The following is a 15,513-nucleotide window of genomic DNA, read 5'->3' as shown; positions in this document are numbered from 1 at the left end:
GAAGAAGAGTTGGTTTTTATATGCCGACTTTCTCTACCACTTAAGGGAGACTCAAACCGACTTACAATCACCTTTCCCTTCCCCTCCCCACAACAGACACCCTGTGAGGTAGGTGAGGCTGAGAGAGCTCTTAATAGAACTGTGACTTGCCCAAGGTCACCCAGCTGGCTTTGTGTATAGGAGTGGGGAAACCAACCCGGTTCACCAGATTAGCCTCCGCCGCTCATGTGGAGGATTGGGGAATCGAACCCGGTTCTCCAGATCAGAGGCCACTGCTCCAAACCACCACTCTTAACCACTACATCACACTGAAAGACAGGAAAGATCTGTTTATTAACAAGCTTGGGTCTCAGCAGACACTGTCCTGCTCCTGTAGGTACCAGAGGACCCTCATCCATAACAACAGGGGGCCTGTAGGGTGAGAGGAGGAAAGGGGGCGGAGAAGCACCAAGCCACCCTCTCCCCAAGAGCCAGCTTGGGTGACACCCTGTAAACATAACGACACCAGCTCTTTTGGTGTAATTGTCTCTTGGGATTCCTGAGGGTGCGGGATTTGAAACGGCCTGAAGATGCTGATCCCAAGTCTCATCAGGCCTCTCCTGGAAGGCTCCCAGTCTGCAAGAGCACAAGCTTACATCCGTGAGCTCTCAGCCCCTCACAGAAGGGAAAAGAGCCTCACAGGCAAGCCTTCAGTGCCCAGCATTTCCGGGGAGAGTCACTTGGGTTGCCAAGTCTAGGTTCAGAAATGCCTGGAGACTTGTTTTAGTCTTCAGTGCTTGTAGATTTTTAATGGCTACAAGCTATTTTGTACTATTTTTTATATTGCAACCCAACTTGAGTATTACTAAATAGAAAGGTGGATTATAAATATAAAATATAAATACTATATTCTGGAACTTTCCTTTCTTTCATTTCAAAAGAGCGCTTTCCCAAAACCGTGAACCATGCCAGAGGTTAATTGGTTCTAGAGATAGGACCTCAATTTGATATATTCGAAAAGAACCATCGTTGTATAGCTATCAGAAGAACAGAGAGGAATTCAGCAGTAGATGACTGCATTTATTCTATTGAGATGGTGGAGGAGCTTATTCACTTGCATATCCTCCAGTCTGCCAATGACGCCCTAGTGCTATGTACACAGGCCAAAGAAAATTCGGTGTAATGGATACAAACTGCTGGCATTTACATATTCAAAGGAAGAGTAACCATGTTTTCTGACTTGAGCAACTAACAGTGCAATCCTAAGGGGTGGGGTATTTGCAGGGCATTCGGTGGATAGCACAGCCACGCCAGCTCCTGAGCAGCTTGCTGGCTGGAAAATGCAAGATGAAAAAGGAAATGTTGCAAAAGCCCATGAAACTGCTCCATTGAGTTTCACGGGGCTATGACTCCCTTTTTGCCAGCGCAAGTTTGCGCCAGCTAAAGGGGGCATTCCTGGTGCACAAGGCCTCAGGGAGCTGAGTACAGTTAACCTCGCAAGCGGGTATGCCTCCTTTAGCGCCGGCACGAGCCTTTGTGCTGGGGAAACGTAAATGGCTCTGAGCTGGCATTAGTGCCAATTTAGGCAGCGCAAGTGGCAGTAACGCTGGCACAGGGGTCACGCTGGCACAGGGGTCACACACCCCCTTTCAGGAGTGCTCTGCCAATCTATAACATGCCTCTTTGTCTTCTTGAATTATTACAAACTGCAGTCTTGGGTCATTCATCATACCAAGTAACATCTGCATTTCTACCCCCTCCCGTTTTTTTCTCTCTCTTTAATTTCCAGCTTAACATCCAAATACATTAGAAGTTCTGATAAGCATTAAACTTTGCTCACCTATTTGTATTTTATACAGTTGGTCCTAATCTGGATACTTTGTGGCTGTTTTTGAATTTTTCTAATGGACCATCTCCATCTGCCAATTTTATTTATGTCTTTAACATGTTTTTTTTTTAATTAACTTGCTGCTGTAGCTTTCAAGATCAGGCAAACTGGAAATTAACTTCAATGAAACACTGGTCTGAAATTTTTTTTTTAATCCCTGCGCAAATTACACACCTTGGTCCTTGCAAGCAGTGGGGCACCTCGTTCCAGGAGGAGCTCTACGACCTGATCGTGTCCACTTCGTGCAGCGCAATGCAGTGGAGTCAGACCATCCTTAAAGCAAACAGTGGGAAAATGTTAAGCATGGCTAGAATTCTTCACCCATGGTACATATCTCTCGTTAAACTATATGAGCCCATTCCTGAAGGGGATGGGAGAAGCTCCTTAGGAGCCGGTGTGACCCCGCGCCACTTTATCACGGGGGCAAACACACTTTTGGAAGGCTTTAAGAGGGGAGTGGACATGTTCATCAAGAAGAGGGCTATTCAGGGCTACTAGTAAAAATGGATACTAGTCATGAGACACACCTATTCTCTCCAGGATCAGAGAACCATGCGTATCATATTAGGTGCTGTGGAACACAAGCAGGACAATGCTGCTGCTGCTGCTGCTGTCTTGTTTGTGGGCTTCTTAGAGACACCTGGTTGGCCACTGTGTGAACAGACTGCTGGACTTGATGGACCTTGGTCTGATCCAGCATAGCCTTTCTTATGTTCTAACACTGGCACCCAAGTGCCGCTGACCCTGCCACCAGCACAGCCACACCAGCCGAGCTTTCCCGTTAGGCAACTTCCTCACCCCTTTCGCCACAGGAACACTCCCTCACGCTGCGGTGGCACAGTCCCCTTGGAGGCAATGGGGGATTTCTCCCTTTCTCTATTTTTATTTTAACAAAAGCCTTTTTTTTTTTGCCTCCACGGCAGCCAGGAATCTGCCCCCCCCTTTCAGGACTGGGCTGCCCGTATCTACCATTAACCATAACTGTAATCAGAACAACAGACTTTTCATCACTAATGTTCAAATTTTCAGAAAAAATTACCCTTGACTAGAGCAGTGGTGTCACATAGGGCAGTACCTTTTCCGTCATCTCTCATATCATGTGGAGTCTCTCCACACATGAACACCTCCAGTCAGCAAGGAGCAACACTGGCAAGCAATTCAGGGAACCAGCAGGGTAGACTTTTGTACAGACTATACCCCCCTCCCACGAAACGGCTGCTGGGGAAAAAATGTTTCCCAGTAACTTCCACACAGCTGGGTAATGTTCAACAAAAGAAAAGAAAGCAATTAAGTCATTAGCAATGAAGTGAAGAAACAAGCACCATCTCTTCATTTTCTCTGTATGGTTTGGAATCGGTTTCTGTGTTCTATCGTGGCAAAATAAGACCCTGATAATCCTTGCAATATTTCAGATTGCTTTTGAAACAGACTGAAGATCAACCCCATGCTAGGTGGGATCTTACTGGATGGGGGCAACACCAGAAGGAGAAAGGATCGAAAAGGATAAAAATAAATCAACAAAAGGAAAAAAGCATTAATTTTCTTAGGCTGAACTGCTAGCAACCATTTGGCAAACTTGCCGTGACAGCACAGTCCCTCTGCAATATTTTCGTCACAGCAGAAGAACATCCTGTCCCAAAGCGCTCGCGCAGGCTTCACAGCCACTGAACATGACAGTTAGCTACAGTCAAGCCAATGAAAGATTTAGAGGCCAGAGTGCACTCCAGGTGAGCCTAGACCTCCGAGAACGAAAAAGGTTGAGGAAAGGGGAACAAAGTGTTTTTGCTGCTTAAATGAAGAGGGAAAACGTGGCCAAATGAAAGTGCGGAAGAAAAGATAAAATGGAGAAATGTATCAAAATCATACTGGACTTTACCCCGTGCATCATCATTGCAACATTTTCCTTCAATATACTCAGCAGTCAAAAAGAGTCAAGGGGCCAAAACGCACGGTCGCTTTAGCCTCCTTTCTTCCCTGTTCCAGCCAGGATTCAGCCAGGATCGAACGCACCTTCGTGCATTTGATCCTGGCTGAATCCTGGCTGGAACAGGGAAGAAAGGAGGCTAAAGCGACCGTGCATTTTCGCCCAAGGACAATCCAGTGCTGGATTTTGACTTTTCCAAAGCTTCTTAAACTGTGGGTTTAAACCCCATATGAGATCGTGGAACTGAATGTGGGGGTCACGGGGAAAAAATAAATTTCTTTATGATTTATTATCAGTAAATGTTTGATTTGTATACCTATTTTATATACCTATATACCCAGGGTCGCATAAAAATTTCTCGGGGCCACAAGTGGGAAACGTTTAAGAAGCCCTGGTCTATACTACTGTACAGTTTGCTGTAAATTGGATCCTACTATGTAATATTGCATCATGTACTGTGTCATGGTAACACTCATGCTCAATGATATAAGTGGGCTGAAAGTGGATTATTCAGCATGTGTGAAAGGGCCCAAGTCACATGCGTGAAGGTAGTATGGCTTAGATCCAATGGAGCATTTCTGTGGACAGATTTCTGTCCATTGAGTGCAAGCTTTTTGCTACCCCCTCCCACTGCAGACCAAAATAACCCATGAAATGCTGAACAGGGAAACCCCAGGAACAGCAATAGGGGCATTTGAGGCTGCAATGGTAGAGGCGAGGTGAGCCAGAAATCGTTCTTCCCACAGAAGTGTTCTGTTGGATCTAAGTTGTACGTGGCCCTAATCTACTGCTCCAAGTTATTGTGTCAGCTGTAGGCCTGAACCGACAGATTCTGTTCCTGCCAAGATTCCAGGCAGTCTGATAGCCAGGTTCTATTTTCTGTCTTCAGCCAGGAAGCAGAACAGTAAGAGTACTGTGACAAATCCCTGAGCCCCAGTAGGCTTTCTGGAAAGCAGGCTGCTCTGTAAATCACTTGAGTATATGCCAGCTGTTCTGAACATTTGGGGACCTAGGAATGGAGATGCGAGAGAAGGTAGAAATCCAGAGACTTCTCCAGTTTCTACCCAGGAAACATACTATCAAAAGCCAACTCTGAGAGACCAAGTGTTCTTTATCTTCTGTCCATCGATCAGTAATATTCACCGCTCTTTTATCTTCTGGTCCATCGATCAGTAGTATTCACCGCTTTCATGTTTAATTGTAATTATAAAGAAGTGCTTAATTTGAATTCATAAATGTGGCTTGTCAATAACTATATTTCATTGTGTTATGCAGCAAGCTAAGCTTTTAATTTGGCTAGATTTCCCTTCTTTATGTTATTTATCAACAGCCTTTGTTTACAGACATCTGCTGCTTTTTCTTGATACCAGGTTATGTGTGCCTAAGGATCAGCTCATCATAGTTAAGGAGAAACACATGTTCCTATTGCACATAAATATCATAATATCTGACTCTTGCTTACAGGCTCCATTTCTTAAGTACACATTCCATTCATCCGAAACTCCATTGCAATGAGGGTTGTTGGTTGGGAGTGGAGAAACTATGGGCAGTAAAAAACTGTAAGCATCTCCTCCCCAGTTTTACTTCTTTGCTCCAGGAACAGCTTTGCATATGCAAAAAATGGGATCAGATTACAATTACACACATATTTGAGTGCATTTTGGCCTCCAGAGTAGGAAGTAGTGTTGCATTCAAAAGATCAGGAGGCAGTTTTCCTGCTGCCAATGGATTGCCAAATCACTGGGAAATAGAAGAGTTAAGTCCAGGAGCTTTCTGTTCCTTTTTCCAATTGTCAGCTGCTGAAACAAGACACACTTGGGAGGATCCTGGTACTGCATACTAATGTAAATTCAGTGAGACCGCAGAATTGCCTTTGAACAGGCTTCTTTATTGCCCTTTGTAACAGAAGGCATATGGACAAAAGCAAAGGTAAAATAAAAATACACTGAAACCAAATAAAAGCCTGATAATGGGGACATCACATAATTGCATGACAGTGACAAACAATACCAAAGCTCTGGAATCTCCCCCACTGTAAATTGCCCATGGATATCAACAGAGTGTCCTTGAGAATGCAAAAGGAAGGAAGAAAGGATGATGTTGAACCCGCGCAAATTAGAATGCCAGAGCTTTGGGATGCTCTGCAGATTTTGTGTGGGTGGCTGCATGCTGGTGGCTTTGAGTGATATAACCAGCTGACTAGGATGATGAGCCAAACAATTAAAGCCTTTTAAAATTAGATTCTTTGCAAGAAACTGTAGGTGTCCGGCACAAAGCGTTTTCGTCCAGGACTGAACTGTGTCTAGGTGGCTAAGTGATGCTGTGAATTCAGAAGATGTGAAATATAATTTTAAAAGTATGTCTTATACAACGACAACAGGCATTCAAGCTCGGACGAGATGGATGCCTGAATGGAGATTATGAAACAGCTACATTTTAGAGCTGAAATTGTGTGAGTCAAAAAGGGCATTTGCTTGCTACTACCCACCTACTATGTATAAATAAATCTCGGGGTGTTTCCCCCCCCCAAAATGCAACTATTTTGGGGGGGGGGGTTCTACACGAGTATTGCAAAAATCTCCCTTGTGGAGTGCAGCATCCAGTTCTTCAAATAAGTGGCATATTGAAGATATGAAGCTGCCTAATACTTAGTCAGACTAGTAACAGTAAGTTGAATCCTATGGGGGTTTCTGTCCACACAATGTGACATTTTCACACACCCCTCCTACTATAGGATTAAATGCTCCCCAAAATGCTACTCGTGAGAAGCCCCCAGCAACAGCATGGGGAGGGAGCTGGAGGTCTGCAGCAAGAAGGGGAAATCAGTGAAAATTGTATACCCTCCTTTCTACAAAAAACTCTGGGATCTTATGTTCTTATCTAAGCCATCACTATCTACCCTGACGAGCAGTGGCTTGCTTCAGCCTCACAGACAGACATATTTGGGCATATTCCATGACAAAGTGAGATTCAATATGCTTGGCCAGGGCCACAAAGAAATCAAGCATTTGCTGTAGAACATTCTAAGAATCATCTGAGATACCCAGAGGTTCTTTGAAGGCCAAATCAGTAAGGAAAAGACTTTTGGCATATCTTGGTGTTGAATGAATGTTTAAGATGTCTTTGAAAAAAAGAGTGACAGCTATGAGGAATGTAATCAAATTAATAAGGAAGTCCAAGTTAAATTGTGACTTCCTGAATGAAGCTCACTGTAATAAGGTTTCCATAAATCTTGACGACTGAATTTCTGGGCCCTATCGAAACAAAAGAAAAGAGAAGAAAGAGGATACATGATAACATACATTCAGGGAAAAGAAGCACTCACCCTGGTTTTGGCATCGATCTGCCCTCCACGGTCCAACAAGAGCTTCACCATGTTTGTGTTGCCCCTTTTGGAAGCCACATGCAGTGGGGTGATTCCATTCTACACCATGAAAAGAACAAACAAAGAGCATGATGGGCTTGAAGAGGTTCAATGGGGATGGTTTTGCGTTTGGACACAATACAGTATAAAAGATAAGCACAGATGTATCGCAGCATACAGAAAACAGTGAGCACTGCCCTACCTTGGGAAAGGTTTACATTGCCATGATTTGTAAGTACTGCAAAGAAGAATGTCAATAGATGCATACATACACTAGCAGAAAATTAAAGATCTGATTTGTATCATATTTAATATTTTGTTTGACTTCAAGTTTTAACACTATAGATTAAATCCATGAGTGGTGGTACATTTCACCAAGGTTAATTAAATTCCTAAGAAATTCCAGGACCAAGTCACTGGAATTAATCATTTTCAGCGCAATAATACATGATCAAGTATCTGCGGGTGCATGTAAATAAGCCTCACAGAAGCAATGTGCATGCATAATGTGAGGTATGCAACCTTTTAGGGCTCTGGGGAGGAGGATCCTCACTGATTCATAAAGCAACAAGAAAGAAACAATCACCAGAACACTGAACATTAAGATCATACTATATGCAAGACAAAATGCAAACATTCACAGCACATTAGTTCAGACACAATGAAGCCTATTAGCATAACTACAATGAATGTTAAAATGCCCTAATTAGGTGAGAAGATCTTGTCTTGTCTTTCATTTGTCAGCAAGTATTTTGGATGGAGATTAGGTCTCTCAGTAGGAAACAGGAAGAGAAGATAAAAACAGCTGAAATATATAAATGTCAGCAGGAATGTGAAAACTTTTAGAACATAGTCCTTTGCAAAGCAATGTAATAAGATGTAGCTAGCTAGTTACCAATAAGATGCAGCTATTTAAAAGAAACCCACACTCAGAGACCTCAGTTCGGTTGTGTGTGTATGCATGTCTATATTGACTTTCAGACAACAGGTAATCGTATTGTTCAGTTTTTGGCAGGGAACTGGGACTAAATCCAGTTCCCTGTCCCTCATCTCTACCAGCAGACCAGAGCTATTAATAATTTCCAAACAGATTTTTTGTGTACTACCCTAGCAACATGAAAGGAAACATATTCCGATGCCCATTCTGCATATGGTTCTTCATCCAATTAGGGGTCCATATGGAGAAACATACTAATATGTGCATTTGCCCCCTGGTTGGATTGGGGCATACATCTATATTTGGTGAAACAAAGCCTGTTAATGTGTACATGCTATATACGTGTACAAAGTAATGCATATAAGGAATGATGTTACTCATTTAATTTGTTATTTTTCTATCACTGTAGGAACTTAAAGGTTATTTACATCCTCCTACTCTATAAAGATCAAATAAATTTATTACTACCTGTCATCCGCTTTGTAATTTATTTGTTGTTAATCTCCAACAGAATTAGTTTAAGGCCATTGAGTTGACACCACTTGAGAAAGCAAGCCTGTAAATAGAATTTTCTTTGCACTTCCATTCTATTTCTTAATTTGCACATTTAAAGGACCCTGTTCGCTTCACTGTCCATTCCAACTATGAAAAGAAAATTCTGCATACCCTTGCTGTGAAATCCACAACAGCTCCTCGGTTGAGTAGAAGTGTTGCCACATTAACATTTCCATAGTGTGCTGCTATGTGCAAAGGCGTGAAGCCGCTCTGTAAAAATGAAACAGTCCTAATCAGGAACACTAATTTTGATTATCAGCTTTAAAAAGTTGGTGCCACATTAATCCAAAGCATTAATTTTTCTCTAGTCAATTTACTAGTATCGCAGAAGAATGGATTATACCTTTTCCAACAACAGAACGACAAAAACACTATTTTTTCAGCTTAGTTATTTTAATATATTGCTTTTCTTTTTCATGACAGCGAGAAGATTAGGATAAAAATTCCCCATATGTATTTGTTCTTAGCCTTGCCACAGAGACAAACCGTGCAGATGTTTATGCCTCTTAATATTGTGCTTTCAATCAATAATAACTACTTGCTTTTGTAAATCTTCCATAGCACATTTTAAGTACTGGCAGCGGCATCTTTTCCATACCTTATTCCAATTATAGCCAAACATATTAAAATAAATGGAACAGTACAACCACAACATAAAATATGTAATTGCATTAAAATGGTTTCCATAGTCTCCATAAACCATACAATGGAATTAAAATAGCTTCCATTTTTCAGTGTGTTATTGGCATTCCATTTAAAACCTTCAGTTTTTCCCCAAGACCTGAACAGCCTTTTTTAAAAGCCTCAGAAAGCTATGTAGTCTCTGAGCAAGCTCACAGGTTTTCTTAGACCCTGGGAATAGAGCTGTGCAATCCTTATACTCAAGCATCAGCTTGCGAGAAACTGCCTGACCTGAATGAGCAAAGACTCCCTCATTTATTATTGAATTTTTAATTCATTTATACCCTGCTTTTCTCCCCAACTAGGAATCCAAAGCCGTTTACAACATCCTTCTATCTATTTTATCCCCACAAGAACCTACCATCTGTGGGGAAGGTTAGGCTGAGAGACAGTGATTGGCTCAAGGTCACCCAGCAAACTTCCATGGGCAGAATAGGGATTCGTACCTGATTCTCCCAGATCCTAGTCTATTGCTCTACCACTACACCACTGATGGGGGCTTCTGTTTATCAGTCATGTGTGTCTTACTTGTATCCCAATGACTGGTGTTATCTAGAAAATGACAATGTAGAACATTTCCCCTAATGCTTATCTGAAAATTCCCACTCTGCCAATTGGGATTCTCCAGGTTTTTGTAATTATTAGATATTGGTTGGGAGCCAACTGACACTCAGCTGCCAACATTTTAATTTGCTTCTTTACTCATTTTTTGCCTTGGAACTCTCTCAGTTGGTTCCAAGTAGGCAAAAGTTCTCATTTCCATAAACTGGAGCCAGAGCAGTGACACTAACAGCGCATTCCTGACTGGAATGCCTGCGCCGGGCTTAGGAGGCAACGCAATGGCGCTGCCTCCTAAGGAGGTTTCAGCCCAGCGCAACCTCCACTCGGCGCAAAAATCCGTGAAACCTCATAGGATACGCCACTTAAAAGATACGCCTCCTGGGACGCCGCTGTGGTCTTTGCCGGCGGCAGACTCCGGCAGCGTTTGGGCCCGGCGCTGCCATGGCAGCGGCTGGAGACCAGTGTCCGGCCCTGCACACTGGTGCTGGGGTAACAAACGCCAGTGTGCGCCACCCAGTCATTGGCGCTGTGGGCCTTTGCACCAGCATAGGCCTTCGCCGGCCTCCAAAGGCCTTGGGTGCGGCCACCGGCGCATGTCAGGAATGCGCTGTTATTTTCTCTCTGGAAACAGCCTGTAGTCAACATTTCCATGTCTCTTTACATGATGTACAGTTTTATTTAAGTTTTAAACTAAGGATGTGTAACCCTGTTAACTTCCGCAATATGATATATCCATACAACCTGACCTAATCAGGCAAAGAATGCCAATCCAAACTCTGCCAAATTCTGAACTGCTGTAAAATACTTGGAATCATTGCTGTTAATTCTGGACAGACCAGAGTTAGTTACGGTATTTGGTCTTGTCTAATGGTCATTAAGTGTGTCTACACATAAAATTACATTACCCGCCATCTCAAGATGAAACATAAAATTGCTTCAAGAAATCATGGGCAGCATACAGTTAACATTGCTTCTGACAAACTGTATTGACCAATTTTGAGATTGCAATTTTGAGATTTGCTGTTCAGTTCTAACATACAGCTAACAAGAAACTTACAACCACACTTCAGATCTGCATTTGTGAAGACAAGTAATATGCCAATAATTTGCACTCTCTCAGAAATGCCTCCATGTGCCCATTCTGATTTATAGTTCACAGTTCCTTTTAGCTAAAACACTTTGGGACCATCTCAAGACACTATAGAGTTCTTCCATCAGTGCATATTTAGAAATGACATATAATTCACTTTGAATTGCAAATGGTACAAAGGACCAAGCAATTATCCTTAAGGAGATCATTGGTGGGGAGGGGGTAAAAAAGGTTTAAAAAATATTGTTCTTGGTACCTCGGTTGTCCTATTCACCATCATCTGTTGCAGCATGTTTTGGAAAAAAGAGGAAAGATATTACAGATTGGCAAGAGGACAGAAAACTAAGTTGTTCACTGGAATTAATTATTTTGTTGTTATGGAAAAAAGTCTGTAAAGCATGAGTTAGTTTTAAATCTAATGTATGCAACCCACATTCCCATGGACCACAAACCAGTATCCTACTCACTAGCAATTCTGCTTCAACTCTTGTTTTATACTGACAGATTATCTCATTTACAAAGCCTGAATTTGACATTTTAAAGATGAAAACAGTGTTTTAGCTGGAGTACATTTTCAAAGGCTGAAAGTGCCCAATCCCCACTGATTCCCAGTGAAAGGAAAACTTAAAACTGAAAGATGATTTGTGCCTCTGAAAATTTACTCTATTTCCTCTTTCAGTTCCACCATGAAGAAAAGAGCCGGTATTGCAGGTACTGGTTTCAGCAACCATTATCGTAGGAGGAGCAAGCAAGTATTATTTACATGAAACTTTTTTAAAGTAATGAAATGGATATGAGTCTCTTAGTACTACTGCTTCATGCATTACGCTTTACAGGCATGCACATAAGATGTTTTATGTGTACGCTGGAAAGGTAAAGCATAAATGTGATTAAAATGATGCGAGCACACCCCCAGGGAACTGTGATTGGCTACAGCTTCTTGCCAAGTGTACTCTGAGGGACAAATCTGTATAAGAAACTATCTCCAGAGGCCCCCACCTTGGCTATATACATCCCAGCACCATCAAGAAAAAATGATTTTTTTACCTTGGACTGAACATCAGCATTGTGATCATTCTGGAGCAGAAGTGCGGCTGATTTAGTGTCATCTTTCCGGGCAGCAATGTGCAGTGCGGGCAACCGTACTTTACCCTTGGTGTCATTCTCCAGGAGGATAGCCACTGCCTGATTGTGCCCTTGCTGCAGCGCAACCGCGAGGGGAGTGAAGCCATCCTGTTGCAGCAGAAAGACAGTGCTCTGCATGAAGCCAGCTCCCACAAAAAGTATATCATATTTCAATGCATCTACATTCTTATTAGAGTGAGAAGCTGGACTTTCCACAACCATAGCCAAACTCTGTGTATTGTACTACAATGAGGCCTATCTTCAAATACATTTGGTACCTCATTTCACATCTGAGTTACTGGCATCTTCAGATATTAAACTCCATTCCATGAATACTAGGAAAAATGGCAATTGGAGATACAGCTGGCATTTCAAGACTGGTATTATATTAGGACAAGAAAAGGCTTAGCATACAAACATACAGAAGATATCAGCAAGGTATTGCAGATTCTGAATTTCTCTACCAGGAAAAACAACAACTGCATTCCTTTATCATTTAGATTGAGGAAAATAATTCCAAAATAATGTTGGCCAGTTCAGGGGAAGATGCAGGAAAATGATAACTAAAGTACAAGGCTCTTTAAAGTTTTTATGTGGCTGTGATCCAAAGAATGATATTAGATATATGCACTTTAGATTCCCCCAACTACAATTATGAGTGGATGTACTTAGGACTGCTTGAGGCAGGAAGCTGAGTCAGGGGGTAGCTGGGAAATACTGTAGCTCCTAGTAGCTAGGAAAGGGTAGAGAACACAACCTCAGAGTGGCTGGCAGGTCAGGATAAGAGCCTGATGGACAGGAGGTGGAGCTAATGTTTAAAAAACTCAAGTCAAGGTGCATCATGAACCCTCATTCTTTGCATGCTATAAAATGTACAGATGAACTTTTAGGGGGAAAGCCTTCCCCTTTGCTTTTGGCTTCTCAATTTGAGGTTTAACAATTTTGCATGAATGTTTGTGTGGTGTTATGTTCGGAAGTGTCCAGCCACAAGTACCAGGAACGTATTTTCTGCTTCAGCATTCACTACAGTAAACCCAGGCTTCAGTGCAACAGGCACAGGAGCAGAAAATACACATGGTGCCAATTTCAGACAAAATGGTTAACTGTACTTTTTGGAAGCATTGTGGGTAGTGTGTGCTCCTGGTACCCCCAAACATCACATCTGAAAAAAGTCACTTGAAATGTCAGGTCAGGCCCTACGACCTGGGGATCCTAGTGCAAGGCGCTATGTGTGCCCCAGTTTTAAACTTAATATGGAATGGTGAAAAATAGGAAGAAAGTCCTCTGAAGACGGAGATATTTTGTACTTTTTTTGACTGTGGTGATTATTGTTGTACCTTTGCACTGAAGTGTCATGACACTAGTTTAAAGCACAATAAGAGAAACCCTTAGACTTAATGTGGAAGCACATATGACTAGGGTATCATTCTCATATGTCATATGATTTACGTGATCCAATTCTGGAGTAAAATAAATAAATTAGATTAAATAAGACAACACCTTTAAATTACTGTACTACAGATAAAGGCTGTGGGCTTCAAGAGTCTCCTGTGAATCATTTGCAAATGCTGTTTCTCCCAGGTTGCTTAGCAACCACACAGGATTTCATACTCCAGAAATACTGCAATGGCAACATAATCTCAATGCACCCCAGCAACAGAAAGGATTATTTTAGGAAGCATCATCAAATGCAATAGTATCCACTGAATGAAAGGGTAGCGAAACAGCTGCTAACAAAAGGGGAGCTTGGCTCAAGTGCAACTAAACAAATGCCATACCATTTTGAATACCCTGCGGAGGATTAGTTCAATACTGAGGAAGGTGTCAAATGCAAGCATTGACCAGGGAACACATCTCATTACACAACAGACAAAAATGGAAGAGCATTATGAACATGTACAAAATGTTTCCATGAATAGTGGTCAATTTTTACTGATGGACTTTAGAAACTTTTGTAGTAGCAAAATAACTGGGGGGTGGGGGTGGAACAACCACATTGTTACATTAATTTGGTGCCATAGATCATAAACTGTGCCCTGAATTTAGCCTGAAAGGCAACTGGGTTCCAATGAAGGAGTTTTTGCTATTAGCTGTAATAACTAGGTGAAATTTCCACACAGGGCTTGCTTGAGACATCTTTCTAACCACTGTTGTGAACTAGATGGACATCTAGCCTGAGCTGGCACAGTTCTTCTTATGTATTTATGCTGATGAAGCCTTTCTTAAGCAGGCCGTTATTAGGGTTGCCAACCTCCAGGTACTAGCTGGAGAGCTCCTGCTATTACAACTGATCTCCAGCCGATAGAGATCAGTTCACCTGGAGAAAATGGCCGCTATGTCAATTGGACTCTATGGCACTGAAGTCCTTCCCCTCCCCAAACCCCACCCTCCTCAGGCTCCGCCCCAAATATCTCCCACCGGTGGTGAAGAGGGACCTGGCAACCCTAGCCATTATCCTACAACAACTGCTGCTGTAACAGTTCTCTTCAGGATACATTCCAAGTTTTGGGGCCCTCAGCAAAGTGCCCTTCTGGTGCCTCCCCCATAATTGGCCCCACACACCTCATCTTCAGGTAGTTTCTCAGCTGCTTACTCACTGTCTTCCATGCTCTATTTCCTCCTTGGTGCCCTCCATTTCACTCGCCACCACAAGCAAATGAGAGACCTCAGGGAACAAGCAATGGAGCGAGTACCAAATGGTGAGTGGACAATAGCTGCTGCGCTATCAAATGGAGAACAACTCTAGATGTCAACAAAAAGGAGGCATCACTAGGGGCTCAGAAGGGCAAATGAGAAGCCAGAAGCAGCTGCTACTGTTTCTCTTGTTCCCTGATAGAAGATAATTTGCATGCTGCTCAGGATATGACAGCAAAGGGCAGTGCAGTGGTTGAGCTGATACCAACCCACCAACCTTTCTGCTCTTCATTGATGGTGGTGACAAGGGAAGAGAGATTGCCAACCAAGGAGAGAAGCCCTGCTCTGGGCACTATCTCAATATGATCATACAACAATCCTCGAATCAAGCTGTGACCACTTCTATACCCCTTTGCCCTTTTTGCAAAATCTGAGTAGTGTACCTCAGTAGCAGTGCTCTGGTTGGCTCCATTTTCAAGAAGATATTTCACCACTTCAATGTGGTTTTCTTGAGCTGCCATGTACAAAGGAGTGAAGCCATTCTAGAGGGAAACATAAGAAAAATGTTGTAGTAGGGCTACAGTATATTTATCAAAGATAAATATTCAAAAGCAAATTTGAGCTGCAATGAAAACATGTAATGCCATTTACCAAAACATAAACAAACAAATCAAGCAGAAGGCAAAAATCCCATTGATGATAAAGTTTGACTATTTAAAGTTATGTGCTAATCTGTAAGATTTAAAACTGTGGCATCAGTACCAGCTATTGACTT

General features: G+C 42.3%; 1 protein-coding gene across 1 annotated transcript in view; it reads right to left on the bottom strand.

The window, feature by feature from the left end:
* ANK2 (ankyrin 2) overlaps window positions 1-15,513 on the bottom strand; it is a 244,447-nt gene that overhangs the window by 98,514 nt on the left and 130,420 nt on the right. The window contains exons 5-10 of the mRNA XM_056855307.1: window positions 15,182-15,280; window positions 12,027-12,212; window positions 11,236-11,259; window positions 8,759-8,857; window positions 7,117-7,215; window positions 2,042-2,140 (exon numbers count right to left, since the gene is read on the bottom strand). Of these exons, the coding sequence (XP_056711285.1) occupies window positions 2,042-2,140; window positions 7,117-7,215; window positions 8,759-8,857; window positions 11,236-11,259; window positions 12,027-12,212; window positions 15,182-15,280 (606 nt within the window). The remainder of the gene's footprint in view (window positions 1-2,041; window positions 2,141-7,116; window positions 7,216-8,758; window positions 8,858-11,235; window positions 11,260-12,026; window positions 12,213-15,181; window positions 15,281-15,513) is intronic.

Source organism: Euleptes europaea, chromosome 9, assembly GCF_029931775.1.
Source record: "Euleptes europaea isolate rEulEur1 chromosome 9, rEulEur1.hap1, whole genome shotgun sequence".
In the NCBI taxonomy this organism is placed as follows: Eukaryota; Metazoa; Chordata; class Lepidosauria; order Squamata; family Sphaerodactylidae; genus Euleptes; species Euleptes europaea.
Note: the sequence above shows the minus strand (reverse complement) of the source record. Positions and strands in the feature narration are given on the sequence as shown.